Consider the following 14,592-nt stretch of genomic DNA (forward strand, 5'->3'; position numbering starts at 1 on the left):
AGTTAAAGCAGTCAGATTAAATTCAAACACTCATTAAATGACACATAAAATCAAAAATGAAGAGGGATGGGAGATGGGTCTTTTGATGCTCTGTTTTTCCTCATTTTTTGGATCTACAGCACAAAATATGATTCCCAAAGTACTAAATTTAAAAACAAGAATAATAATATGTAAATTAATTAACAAATTCACTTAACAAATCAATAACAAGACAATGATTCATTTCATAAAGCCCGCTTAGAAGTTACAGAAGATATAATTAGTAGCACCACACTTCATAAGATACATTCACACACTAGTTATCATATTACCTAAATTGAACATAATTAACATACTTAATATGCTCACGTCTCCAAAGGTGAAACTACTCAATCATCATTATTACATCTCCTTACCAAATTAACTAGATGCTTCACTATAAGAATAGCTTATGTAGTGAGCATATGTTAGAACTGGAATATCTCATTTTGTACAGTTAGTTGGCATTGAAAGTCAGTCAATGTCTGTGTCATGTTAGTGAGGGTGTATTGCTCATCTATCTACAAAATAGACAATGAAAAAGCAAACATTATGATGACTATAATACGTTAGAAAAAGAGAAATACAGTTCGAATTATCTTACCTTATCCTGTAAAAATTTGTTTGCAGCTTCCAGTATCCCTTCCTAATATAAAGGTGACAATACTTTTAGCAATCAAACTAAAGGATGCAAGAAACAAGTACAACAACTAAATATTACTTCCTATATCTTTGTAGAAGTGGTGCTTTTAGATTGGACTCACTTCTTAGGAAACTACTCATTACTAGAAAAATAAAAGGTGTTTTTACTAACTAACCTTTAATAAATATTTTTAAAAATGTTTTAAGTCTTTAGTAGTGTTATAAATGTATTTACATTATAGTGATGTCTATCAACATATAGTGAATATCTATCAAGATATATTGAGTATCTATCAAGAGATGAAATGCCTATCTTTTCGAGAGAAATTGGGAGGAATAAATAGAGGGGTTCTCTTCATTGTAAATTATCCTTCATTCCTCAAAAGAAATAAAGATATCTGATCTGAGGTGGATTTACACACCCCAATGTTGTTTTGATCTCTAATTTATGGTGATTGATGATATAGGACGCTTGATGAATTGAAGGACACCACCAAGTGAAAACAACACCACAAAGCTTTGACATGAAGGACAAACACATGGGACTAGCATGGACAGAATCTGAACGTTTTGGGATCATTAACATGCCATTCTACCTGTGCAATGTGATAAGGTCATGGAACGCCCTTTGCTGCATCCTAGGAAGCCAATTCCATTAGCTCACCGCAATAAGGGTGTGGCACTCCCCTATGTTAAAATTGGTGGCTTGGGTCTAAGTATACGACCTTGGGACTTGAAGGAAGGCTGGAGAACACTTCAATTTTATGGTTTTTCTTTCATTATTTTGGTTTGTTTTGTGGATTTTAACATGCATTCATTCATTGTAATTATGATTATGTCCATGATCGGCTAAACACCCTTTTTCGAGGCAAAGGCCAAGAACATGAGTATTATTGTTATGAATTGACTTGGTTTAATTGTTTATCAATATTAGTTGTTTATTTATCCTTTTTATTACTATTTTAAGGATTTCCAACCCTTATAATACATACATAATCATCCTGTGAATTCGGGAGGAGGAATAAGAGGATATAACGTAGGATAGATAGAATAGGATCATAAATTCACTTAAATGAAGTGATAATTTGAACTTAGGATAGGACTATACTTAAGGGACCTATTTGGTTCAATTAAGGGGTGAAATTTGAATGCATTTAAATTAGTTCTCACATTCCCACTCAACAATATAGTTATGGAGCTAAGTTAGACAGGTGATTAGAGGTTCGAAAGACCATAGTCATAATATCAACCCCGTGAATCAACAACTAAGATAATTAATCTATCCAATGAAGTTCTATAACATTGTACAACCCTGGATTTCTCTTCATTGATTGTTCAAACCTTTACTTTGTTGTATTGTTTAGTTTATAATAAGTCATAACTTCAAAACTCTTGTGGTTTTGTTGCACTGATTTAATATTAATCATTTGATACAATTCAAATGGGCATCAATGCTTTTGATCACACAACTCAATGCCAACATGAGGAGGTCCAAGCCTTGATCGCCCTAAGGATCCAAGAATGTGCTTGGAGGCCCTTCTTTGAGCTCCTAATAAAGCAATGTCGTGTTTGGAAGATAGCTTGAAGCCGAGGAAAGCCATGGAGCTTGGAGTCGGGGAAAGCCATGGCGTAAGAATAAAGAAAGCCCTTATGGGTTCTTTTCGAAATAGCCACTTTTGGGATATTTTTGTAATAGAATGGTTGTGCAAAGGAAACTACTATAAATAGGTGCCTTAGACATTTCATTAGTTAGTTTTTGTTGATTAAATTACATAATGTATTCATGATAACTCCGTGGGAGTGATAGGGGCTTGGAAAAGCCGATGTTGAACCTTGCTTAGAAATATTGGTTGTAAGGGCGATCTAATCCCCTTTGCGGTCATGTAAGATTTAGGTGATTATTGATAGTCGTTAAGGGAGGTTTTAGGGTTTGAATGCCCTTCGATTTACCCTTTCTTTATCAATTTTGTGTCTATCTTTCTATCATTTATCTTTTTATCCTTTTTTTTCGTTCTTCAATTTTTTCGATTCTTGTGTTTGTGTGTTTGTGTGTTTGTGTGCTTGTGCTCATCTTTGTAGATTACTCATGTATCCTTTGGTATCAGAGTCGAACTTGATTTCATTCCTACGAAGTCAATCTTAGGTTTGTTATCTTAAAAATCAACAAAAAAGAAGTATCAAAATTAAAAATCTCAAAAAAAAAATTACTATTCACATTTTTGGAATTAGGTAAAAATATGACTTTTGATTTTGTTTTTTCTTGTATTTCTAGTGTTAGATTTATATACTCTTAACACTATACGAGTCTATAGACAAAATTTGAGTCAAATCAGAGCTTATTTGAGTGTTCTATCCTTGTTGGAAGCTTGGGTTGAAGAAGTTTGAGGTAAATTGAAAATATGAAATTTTTGGTTGTGCATTTGAATAAAATGATGTTTGGAATATGTTTATAAGGTTTGAAAGAGCCTTGGTTCAAAATTTCATCGAATTCCGACCAATGGTTTAAGAGATAGAGGTTTTTGAAGTTTTGGTGTTCTTGAGTGTTCTTGGAGAAATTCAAATCTTCAAGAGGAATTGTTGGCCAAGGTGGTTGTTTGATCCTCAGAGGTGAAGAAAAAGTTATGAAAAAGTGTTTGTACAAACACCTTTTAAAGATTCTAAAGAATATTCCCAAGAGAGAGTCAAAGGAGGCCCACATTTAGGTAAAGCTCGGCTAAAATTCCAACCTTACTGCCTTGGCCTATGTTGCATTTGCTTCAACAGATTGGCAGCAAGCTGGCCACTATTAGGAGAAGAAGGCACTGGAGTGACCTTCGTTGCTTCTACTTCATCAAATTGACCGCAGATTGGCCACAGATTAGGAGCAGAGCCCAACCTGCTCTCCAAATGCGCCCAAGGTGCGGCCACACTTCAAGGTAGCCCTCTTGAACGCACCACCAACCTCTTTTGAACACATCACAAGCCTTTCCAACATCCAATTCAAGTTCCAAATCCATTCTAAAACTCCTAAACTCCAATTTGCTCAGGTTTGATTACTTAGTTTCATTCCTTGGTTCCTAAATCTCTTCTTAATTCTTAAAAACTATCAATAACTAGTAATTCACTTACTAAGATTGATGATTAGTTCTTGAGTCTGAATTTATTCATCTTTCCATTTCTTTCAAGCTTTTCTAGTTTTTAATTCATTGTCGCTTCTTGAATCAAATCCGTATATTTTTTCTTTGAGTTTTTTCAAACAAGAATCCACTCCGATCGTAAAGTAGAGATTGACACCTTATTGTCCACCGGAGTATAAGCAACTTTAACATTCGCCGCTCTAATTGTGAGGATCACAAAGGTGAGATTATTATGAATGTTGGTGGGGAACTTTACTACTAATCTTGTTTGTTTATTTTGTAGGTATAAGATGATACAAGAAAGCATGTCTTCGATTGCCTCAAACAATTATGACTACGACATAGGAGACTATGATTGTGGTGAAGATAGTTATGGATATGAAGAACGTGGATATTATGTGGGATATGAATGTATCCATGATCAAGGGATGAATAAAAATAAAGGACACTATTCCGAAGGAGAATGTGAGATAAATCATGATACTAGTTCTTATTGTGAGTATAGAGATGATGAAGAGCCTTGTGATGGTTCTTATTAGAAAGATGAGGTATGTGAGAAGTATTGCACTTCCCACTCTGAGCCTAGAGATGATGTAAGGTATAACTTATTTATTTACAAATCTAATGAGGACCATGGTGAAAATGTACGTGAGGATTATGAAGATTCATATTCCTCACCTTGTAGTGCTTCTTATCAAAGTCGAAGTGGTATGAATGGTTATACTAACTATAGTAGAGGTTTCTCCATGGGACTAAAGACATGTGTATCTCCAAAGCCTAGGGATATTACATCTCAAGATTCTTGTTCTAGTGCCCAAACATGTGGAAGTGGAAATCAAGGTAGAAATAGAGGGTATAGTAGGAGTCATTGTCTTCCTACTCTATCTATCTTTAAAAGAGAATGGGATCCTAAAGTTTACCTTGATTGGGAATGGCAATGTGAAAGAGTCTTCGAGGATTATGCTATGAGAAAATTTGAACAAGCTACATATGTCTTTAAGTACATTTAAGGTCCAACCTTAGAATGATGTAAACTTGCAAGGAATCCTTGAGTTCCTTCAAAGAGTTTTTGAGGCCAATCTATGTGTCGAAGGTTTATACGAAGCTTTATAATAGTGATCCAAAAAGACAACCCTATTCAAGATGGGTAGGGATTTATGGAGTTTCTAGATGTGTTCTTATACTTGATGATTAGTTTCATATAAACTACATAACTTCTCTTATGGTTGATTATATAGGGATACCTCGAGTATCCAAGCATTTCCCATACTTCATAGAAGGCTATAGAGTCTTCGAGAGCATAAAGGTTTTCTTCACCCGAGATGGGTACTATAAGGAGGTATCGTATGACATATTCCCATTGGAATATGAATACATACATTTGGGTGCCGATTGGTTTGCACAACATAAGATTCTAAATATGCAAAACTGGCCTAAGTTTGTAAAGGACCAATAGGGAAATCATCTCTTTCCACCTACCCTTCCCAAATCTCAAGGAAAGATGACCACTTACTCCAAGCCTTATGAAAATACGAGATAAAAGATTGAGAGGAGTAAGGGTGTGCAAGGTGTCAACCTAAAAGAGGAAAAAAAAGGTTATGAGGAATAAAGTGAGAGGGTTTCCACCAATCGAAGCTAACATTATTTGTCCTTCTATTAATAAAGACATGTGTGTAGGTACCAACATGGAAAACGGAGGAGAACGAGCACCAAAAGAGAAGGTTCCCTTTAAAAACATGACGAGGGAAATCTTATACGCTTTTGAGGCTTGTGGAGGACCTTCACACCAAGGTAAATAAGAATGTGCTAAAGAACTTCAAGGTAACATAGCTAACTCTTACACTTTTGTGCTGGTAGCTCATTGAGTGTGAGTAGTAGCTTACCTATATATGAGTCTATTAATTCTTTATGGCTTAATGTTAATGTACATATTGTGAGTGTGGATACACTAGTTGATCCTATTGATGACCAAATTGACTCTTCTTGTAAGATCAATTTGTGTCCACCTAGTGTTGAAGCCATTGGGTTGGATGATAGTACATTATCTTATGGAAATTGTGTTGATCAACTTATATGCAAAACTAGTCCACCACTTGGGGATGTGCTTAATGTGATTAGAGAACTATAAGTGAGTGATGAAATTGAGAATATTGGTCAAGAAAATGGGAGTGACCCTGTGAGTTTGTCTTTTAGTTAAGATCCAAATACTTGCTTGGCTCATAGGGACAATCAAGTACTTGAAACATCTTTGATACTTGATAATGGTCTTTTAAAGGATGGACTTGCATGCTCTACATCCTCATCATGGATAGATCTGTCTCTCTTTAAGAACAATATCTTGTTTGAAGATGATGAGCTCACTCCTGGTGAATTACCTAGTGGTATGGATTGCATTATTGATATAGCTCATCTTGAGGGCTATATTTCATATGACAACCCACTATGGTGTGACAACGTTTCTTCTAAAGATGTAAATATCTTCTTAGAAGATGAGATTACACTTATGGAAAGAAATGTGAAGTCTTGGAAAGGATAATCAATTAGTGATGATAACTTTGATTTGCTTGAATCTTTAAGAAACCCAATAAGTGATTGTTCCTTAGAAAATGATTATAGATGTGATGTTTTATATGACACCTCACCCGTGTTTGATACTTATAAGAATAAATTGCTTACTTCTTGTGAAGGCTTAAGTAATAATCCTTTTGATATTGGTGGTGGTATGTGTCTACTTGAGGATTCCTCTATTGAAAGATAAAGTATTAGTTGTTTGGAAATTTCTTCCTCTTCTACTTTGTGTGACCTTATTATTGAGGATACTCATGGTAATGATTTTGAATCTAATAATGAGTACTGCATGAAGGCACCTTAGGTGAAGTTGACTTGAGTGATACCTTTCTCTACTCTCTCTTTGCTTTTGAAGATGTTTATACTAATAAGGAGAGTATATCTTTTAGTTTGGGTGAAGCTAGTAGGGAAAAAGAGTATTGTCTAAACCGATGTGTATGGCCACTCTTTCTATTTAACCCCGGTGCCAAGTATGGATATTGTCATTATGGCATACCCAACTTATTGCTTGGTCCACATGACAAGCAAAGTTTGAATGAGGGTGTTGGTATCCTTCCCTATGATGAAAAGTCTTTCTTGGGGATTCACAATCCACTTGAGGGACCAACATTGTGTAAGAGAAAGGACTCCAACCAAGATGAAGGTTTTTTAAAGAAGGGGAGCCATAAAAAGCTCCAAGAGAGTTCACCATTATGTGTTTCCCTTCTTGAGTAAGGTTTCACCCCTTATAGGTCAAGGAGAGAGTCTTCTATTTAAACTACTTTGGATGAACTCTATTTGTGTGATACCCTTCCTCATTATGTGAGTAGAGATGATGACCTGCTTCTCAAAGGTGGTATCATTCTTGAGAACCCAAGGGCAAATGTGCCATTGTCTCCTTTGGGTGTTGCTTATAACTTTGCATCCTTGTTTGACACACTTGTGCTTAAGTTACATGAATCCGAACTTGTGGATGCCAAGTTGATGATTTACTTGAAAGAAAGAAGTCATATATGCTAAAATATCTTGATTTTATCCTTGTGTGCCTTATGTGCTAAATATATTAAGCCAAATGGAAATCTTATAAATGATAGCGCCTTTGATGATGCATTTATACTTGATTCCTTCCTATACCACCTTTTCTGCCTATGATGATATCCATGCTAGTTTTGGATTTATTTTATATGAAGGTAGAAAATTTGTTGGTTGGTTCACTTGTTTGAGTGACATTGCTGTATGCATCTTGTGGACTTTAATACCAATTGAAACACCACTCTTGATGTGATCTCTTAAAGAGGTGATGAAGCAATTGTGTCTTGTGGATCCAAAGGTGAAGGTAACCTTACCTTTTGGATTAGTGATGCCATTATGAACCTTGTGGTTTCCTTACCTCTTGGTGATTCCCATAGCCGACTCTTTTGTGGGTTTTTCAACAAGTTTTTAATGATTAACACGAAGGATCCTTAGTTAGATCATAAGTTTGTGCAACCTTGGCATGATGAAATAATTGTTTATGCTAACCGTAACCCTCATGCCATGGGGAATTTGTGTTCATTTGTCCTTCCTTTGATTTTGCAAGGTTTGGATTTGAGGTCAAATCATTTTCAAGAAGGGGAGGATGACACAAGTCAAATGGGCGTCAACGCTTTTGATCACACAATTTGAGGCCAACATGAGGAGGTCCAAGCTTGATCATTCTTTTGGGCTATTTTTGTAATAGGATAGTTGTGCAAAGGCAACTACTAAAAATAGATGCCTTAGACATTTCATTAGTTAGTTTTTGTTGATTAAATTACATGATGTATTCATGAGAACTCCATGGGAGTGATGAGGGCTTGGAAAACCCGATGTTGAACCTTGCTTAGAAATGTTGATTTTAAGGGCGATCTAATCCCCTTTGCGGTCACGTAAGAGTAAGGTGCTTATTGATAGTCATTAAGTAAGGTTTTAGGATTTGAAACACCTTTTGATTGCCCTTTCGTTATCAATTTTGTGTTTATCTTTCTATCATTTATCCTACTATATTTTTTCTTTTTGTTCTTCAATTTCATTGATTCTTGTGTTTGTGTGTTTGTTTTCATCTTCGTAGATTACTCATGTATAATTGTTGAACTAGAATTAAATAGTTGCTTATCACTAGTCCTTGTGGGATTGATACTTGGCTTTTAATTAGGCCACTATATTACTTGGGTGGAGCACGTACACTTACCTGTGTGCTTAGACATAACAAGTTTTTGGCGCCGTTGGGGGGGGGGGGGGCTTGTAACTTGGCAATTGCTTTTAGTTTTAATTTCACTTTTTGATTTCTTTGGTGATTTTCACTTGATCTTGGCTTCTAAATTTGCATGAAATAGGTTAACTGGCTAGTAAGCTAGCAAGGGATAGGGAGTTTTTTTAACCAAACCCCGAGCCTGAGCAATGCTTACACTAAAGAAGAAGTGAAGCAGCACTTCTCTACAGAATCCCAAAAATTTACAAAGAGAAAGATATTCCTGCACCCATAGTTGAGGATCCACCAATCCGTAGGACAGTTCGCAAAGTGGCAATCCCACTAGCGACTAATATGACCTACGTTATTCGCAGATGGTTGTTGAAGGTAGATTTGAACTAAAGAAAGCATGGTAAAAATTTTGCACAGCAGTAGTTAGTTCACCCGGCTTTCACATGAAGATCTGCAAGTTCACTTGTAAAATTTCTTGGAAATCAATGACGCATTCATCCCAATCGGAGTATCCACTGACTACATGAGACTAACATTCTTCCCTTTCTCACTTTTGGGGGATGTAAAGAAGTGGTTGAACGCAGAGCTGACAAGTCCAATCACAATATGGGATGATTTAGCCCTAAAGTTCCTCATTCATTACTTCCATCTGGAAAGACTGCTAGATTATGTTGTGAGATTTTGAGCTTCAAGTAGAAGCCGAATGAGAAATTTTACCATTCTTGGGAGATATTCAAGTCTTTTCTTTGAGACTTCTTATATCATCAGTAGTCTAATGAGGTATTATCTCACACCTTTGTAGAAGCTCTTGACCATAATACGAAAATTTTGTTAGATTCAGCTGAAGTTGGTCAGGCTCTAGAAAAAAGACTTATCATGAGTTGTAGACCTTGTTGAACCGTATTGCTTAAGAAAATATGGACTAGTGTGGTGACATGTCCAGAAGCTCAGTAAGCAAGATTGTAGGGATGAAAGAAGTTGATAGTACCACAGCCTTAGCCGCCCAACTGTTTGCTCTCCAAAATCATATGATGAAATAATTTAGTAGGTTAGGTGTGAATCAATCTTCTGCTCAGGTGAATGCAGTGTAGCAAACCCTAGGTTAGTGTGAGATTTGTGACAATAATGGCCACTATGCAAACTTGTGTGGAGCCAATCCTGAATCCATAAATTTTGTGGGCAAGTATAAGCTAACTTATACGAATGCCTACAACCAAAAGTGGCAGACTCTGCCCAATTATGGATGGGGAAATAATCAAAACTAGTAGTTCCAGCAACAGCACAATACACCAGCCAGTAACATTAAGGAGACTTTAAAGAAGATTCTGGCCAAGCAAGAAGAAATGGTTGTTGAAATAAAAAATCAGCAAATGGCTCAACATAATTTAGAGCAACAGTTAGGGAAATTAGCTCAAACATAGAATACCAGGCCACAAGTTAGATTGCCAAGTGATACAGAGCCTCCAAAGTAAGTTATGGCAATCACCTTGAGATGTGGAAAAGAGCTTAGGGACAGGCTTCTGAAGAAAGATCTGAAAGTATAGGTAGAGTTGATTTTTCAATAGGTTAAGTGTAAGGATGTTAATAAGTTGAGGCAGTCTGAGTACCCAAAAACTAAGGCTACTGAGCAGTTTGTTGAAACACCACCACCACCATTTCCTCAATGATTTATAAAGGCCAAAGAGAATACTTGTTTAAAGAAGTTCTTTGACGCATTCAGAGAACTTTACATTAATTTGCCTTTTTTAGATGTTTTGTAGTGAATGCCCAAGTATGCCAAGTATTTGAAGGATGTGGTAACTAATAAGGAGAAGCTACAGGATATCAAGACAGTGGCACTTACAGAGGAGTGCATCTCTATTGTAATGAAAAAGATTCCCAAAAAGCTAAAAGACCTAAGGAGCTTCATCTTTCCCATAAGATTGGTAATGGCAACGTGGTCCATGCCTTGAGTAATTTGGGGATGAGTACAAATGTGATACCTCTATTAATGTTTAATACTCTTGGGTTGAGTAAGCCGAGACCATGCTCTGTGATACTCCAGATGGCAGACAGAACCATAGTGAAGCCTAAAGGAATAATTAAAGACATGCTTGTAAGGTTGGTAACTTTTTAATTCCTGTTGATTTTATTATTTCAGATTTTGAGGCAGATGACAAGGTGATGATAATTCAAGGATGTCCATTCTTAACAATAGGAGGAGAATTAATAGACATGAGAAAGGGCACTTTGACAATGAGATTAGAGGACGATGAGGTGGCCTTCAAAGTTTATAAGCCACTCAATCCACCTTTCCACTACAAAAATTTATGTATGATTACAGTGATAGAAATGGATGAGTCTGGGGTGAATTCCAAACCACCAAAGACCTCGTCGAACAATCTCATTAAGTTTCCCAAATCACCATCTAAGCCCAAAGTGATGAGGATTGATGATACTAAAAAAATAGTATTGAGAAAGATGTTGACCTTGAGTTCATACTCAAGAGGTCAAATGAGAGTGAGAAGATGTCCTCCATGTATGATGAAAATGATGAAGGAATTTGGTTTAATAGTGATGTTTGGTCATGTCGTGACACTAAATCAGGGACTGCATGGGAGGCAACCTAAGTTAAGGTAGATTTTATTTTCACATTTCAAGTTTTTACTTCACTTTAGTGTTTGTTTTTGTTGAGTCACAGGTTGATGGAAAGTCTGAGTACCGGAGACTTGAGCTAAGAAGCATGGCAAATACTAAGTATGGGATCCCTAAACCCTCTTGATGTTAAAGAGGCTACTAGCTAGTCCTAGAGGCCACATAGAGTATTTTTATCTCTACTTTTTAGTTTACTTTGGGTACAAAGTAAGTTTTAAGTGTGGGATAGGAAAATTCCCATGGTTTTGGGTGAAGCGATGATGTCGGGTATTAAGTTTAGTTGTTTTCTTAGTTGTTTTAGGTTAAACTTGGAAATTTTGAAACATTATAAAAATATTTTTCTTTTTAGTTTTGGTTCATTTGGGCCATACTTCACCCACCCCGTGGTTATTCTTTTTGATCTTTTCCACGAGGGCACCCTTTGAACCCAGTATCCTTTGTATCTTTAGGAGTAATTTTAAATTTTGCATTAGATAAGTGAGATGTTCTTATTGGTGCTATGTATGATTGCATGATGCAAGTGGGTTTTATATGTAAAAGATTGTTGTTTGTGTGAATTACTACTTTTGAGACTCTTAGGCTTATATTTATAACTCTTGAAATATGTTGGCTTAATGTTGAATTCTTGTGACTGCTTGGTTGAGAGTCTATGATAATCCTACTTGATCTGAGCATATACCATGTGTGAAGTGGGGTTTTGTGTATTCCTTGTTGAATTTGATGTCTAGAACTTGCCTAGTACGTGGGCAAAGTAAAATAAAGAGCGTGGATTTAGGAAATGATATAGTCAATTATTTGATAGCCTTGTTTCATACTTTATTTACATATCCTTGTGCATAATATTAGTTAGCCCCATTGAGTCTTTAGCCTATATTCTTTGGTTGCTTCATATGTAGCACGTTTCCTTTCTTTGGTCTTACATTAATTTGATCCAAATCTCCTAAGTGCTTTAGTTAAAAATTAATGAAGTGAAGGAGTGTGAAAATAAGAATAGAAGAGATAAAAATGAGGCCCCAAATAGTAGCTATTGGTTTTTTAAAATTGATACGTGTTGAGGTTGAGAGTTGTGTAGTGAAAACATTTTTAGTTTGTGCTAAAATTTGATCTTAAGTTGATGAATAACCCTCCCTCCACATTATATATGAATGATTTTAATGAAATGGGGAAAAACAAAAGATAATGGGTATGATAGAGGTGGTGAAATTGGTTGTTTAGAGATTGATCTTAATATAGGAGTGATTTATCAAATCTCTTAGGGAGGATAGTCACTATTACTGGCCAGAATAGTTCCTACCTGTCCCTTAGCCTACATTACAATCCTTAAAGACATATTTGATCCTAAGTCTTAACATTCTGATATTAGTGGAGTACTACACTAAGGGAAAGTTTATTGTCCATCATGTGTAACTTGTGAATTCTTTGTGAGAGTGAGCATAATTTGATTCTTATACCCATTCTTGTGATAAAGTGCATCTGTATGAGTGATTATGGGTAACTATCTTATAGTGAGGACACATGTTTGATGAATTTTGGGTGACTTGTATGATCTTTTTGATTGAGTAATATGCATGAGTTTTCTAACTTGGTGAGTCAATTCTTGAGGCTAGGATATTTGGAAGCAGTGTTCATAAGTGTTCAAGTGTATAATGTGCTTAGTGTAAAACATGCATTTTTTGTAGTCATTGGAGTACTAGCTTGAATGTCTAGCTTATTGTACAAGTGCGGAGCCTTTTTCTAATTATGATTCTTAGAGTAAAGAGTTGATCGAGAATGAATAAGGCTTTTAAGTCTAGGGTAGTGATCTGAGGTGGATTTACACACCTCAGTATTGCTATCCGGGTTTAATTAGTCTTATTTTGAGGATTTCTCTTGTTATTAATGAGTTAATTCTTTTATAAAAAATCATCTAAATGTTATTTTATGTAAATTAATGTTTAAGGTGTGTTCATAGTGAGTTTGGAGTCAAAACATGAAGGTAAAGTTCAAATGACAAAACTAGTACTCATAGCTTGAGCTATGTCCTTTACTAGTTTATCCTCGTGTTTGGATCTCTAATTTATGGTGTTTGATGCTATAGGGTGTTTGATTAATTTATCAAGAGATTATATAGACGTTATAAAAGTTGTAAATCAAGAAAGAACAACACCAAAAGCTTGGACATGAAGGACAAACACATGGGACTAGCATAGACAAAATCTGGATGTTTTGGGATGATTAGCGTGCCACGCTACCTAGGAAGCACGAATAGCGCATCTAAATCCATTTTATACATCATAGGAATCAAATTCTAGTAGTTCACTATGATAATGGCGTGCCACGTACCCTAGGCCATGTGATAAGGGCATGGCACGCCCCTATGTTAAAATCAACAACTTGTGTCCAAGTATAAATAGGACCCTTAAACATTATGTTATACACCTTGGACAACCATGGAAGTTGAAGGGATGCTGGAGAACACTTCAATTTATGGTTTTTATTTCATTAGTTTTGTTTGTTTTGGATTTTAACATGTATTCATTCACTGTGATTATGGTTATGTCCATGATCGACTAAATACCCTTCTTTGAGGTTAAGGCCAAGAACATGAGTATTATTATTATGAATTGACTTGATTTAGAATTTTTATAAATATTAGTTATTTATTTATCCTTGTTATTACTATTTTAATGTTTCATAACCCTTAGAATACATGCTTAATCATATTGTGAACCCGGGAGGAGGAACAAGAGGATAGAACATGGGATAGATAGGATAGGATCGTACACTCACTTAAATGAAGTTATGATTTAAACTTAGGATAGGTATATACTTAAGTGACCTATTTGATTCAATTAAAAAATAAAATATGAATACATTTAATTTAGTTCTCACATCCCCGTTCAACGATGTGATTGTGGGGCTAAGTTAGATAGGTGATTAGAGGTTTGAAAGACCATATTCATAATATCAACCCCGTGAATCAACAAGATAATTAATCTAGCCAATGAAGTTCTATAACATAGTATGATTGTTCACAGAGCCTTAACTTTGGGTTTTTCCCCATTGATTGATCAAATCTGTACTTTGCCGCATTGTTTAGTTTACATAAGTCATAATTTCCAAACTATTGTGGTTATGTAGCACAAATTTAATCTTAATCGTTGAACTAGAATTGAATAGTTTCTTATCACTAGTCCCTATGGGATTGATTCTTGGCTTTTAATAAGGCCACTATATTACTTGGGTGGACCACATACACTTGCGTGTCTGCTTCGGTGCAACAATATCTTCTCTTTTCTCTCATTATTTATTCTTGTTATTACTTTATATTTCATAACACGTTATCAACACGAGTCTCTAATGTGAAAATAAATTAAGTTGCTCTATTTTGATGTTTTTATAGGTGCTACAAGAAACATTAACATCGGTGGTGGC

The 14,592-nt window shown here is 35.6% G+C and overlaps 1 protein-coding gene across 2 annotated transcripts in view; it reads right to left on the reverse strand.

Annotated features, from left to right (window-relative positions):
- Window positions 1–204: 204 nt before the first annotated feature.
- Window positions 205–14,592, reverse strand: part of LOC107867849 (agamous-like MADS-box protein AGL12) — a 79,387-nt gene continuing 64,999 nt past the window's right edge. For both annotated transcript variants that reach the window (XM_016714302.2, XM_016714303.2), the window contains exons 6-7: window positions 623–664; window positions 205–539 (exon numbers count right to left, since the gene is read on the reverse strand). In XM_016714302.2, the coding sequence (XP_016569788.1) occupies window positions 447–539; window positions 623–664 (135 nt within the window). In that variant the 3' untranslated portion in view covers window positions 205–446. The remainder of the gene's footprint in view (window positions 540–622; window positions 665–14,592) is intronic.

The sequence above is a fragment of the Capsicum annuum genome, chromosome 4 (assembly GCF_002878395.1).
Source record: "Capsicum annuum cultivar UCD-10X-F1 chromosome 4, UCD10Xv1.1, whole genome shotgun sequence".
NCBI classification, from domain to species: Eukaryota; Viridiplantae; Streptophyta; class Magnoliopsida; order Solanales; family Solanaceae; genus Capsicum; species Capsicum annuum.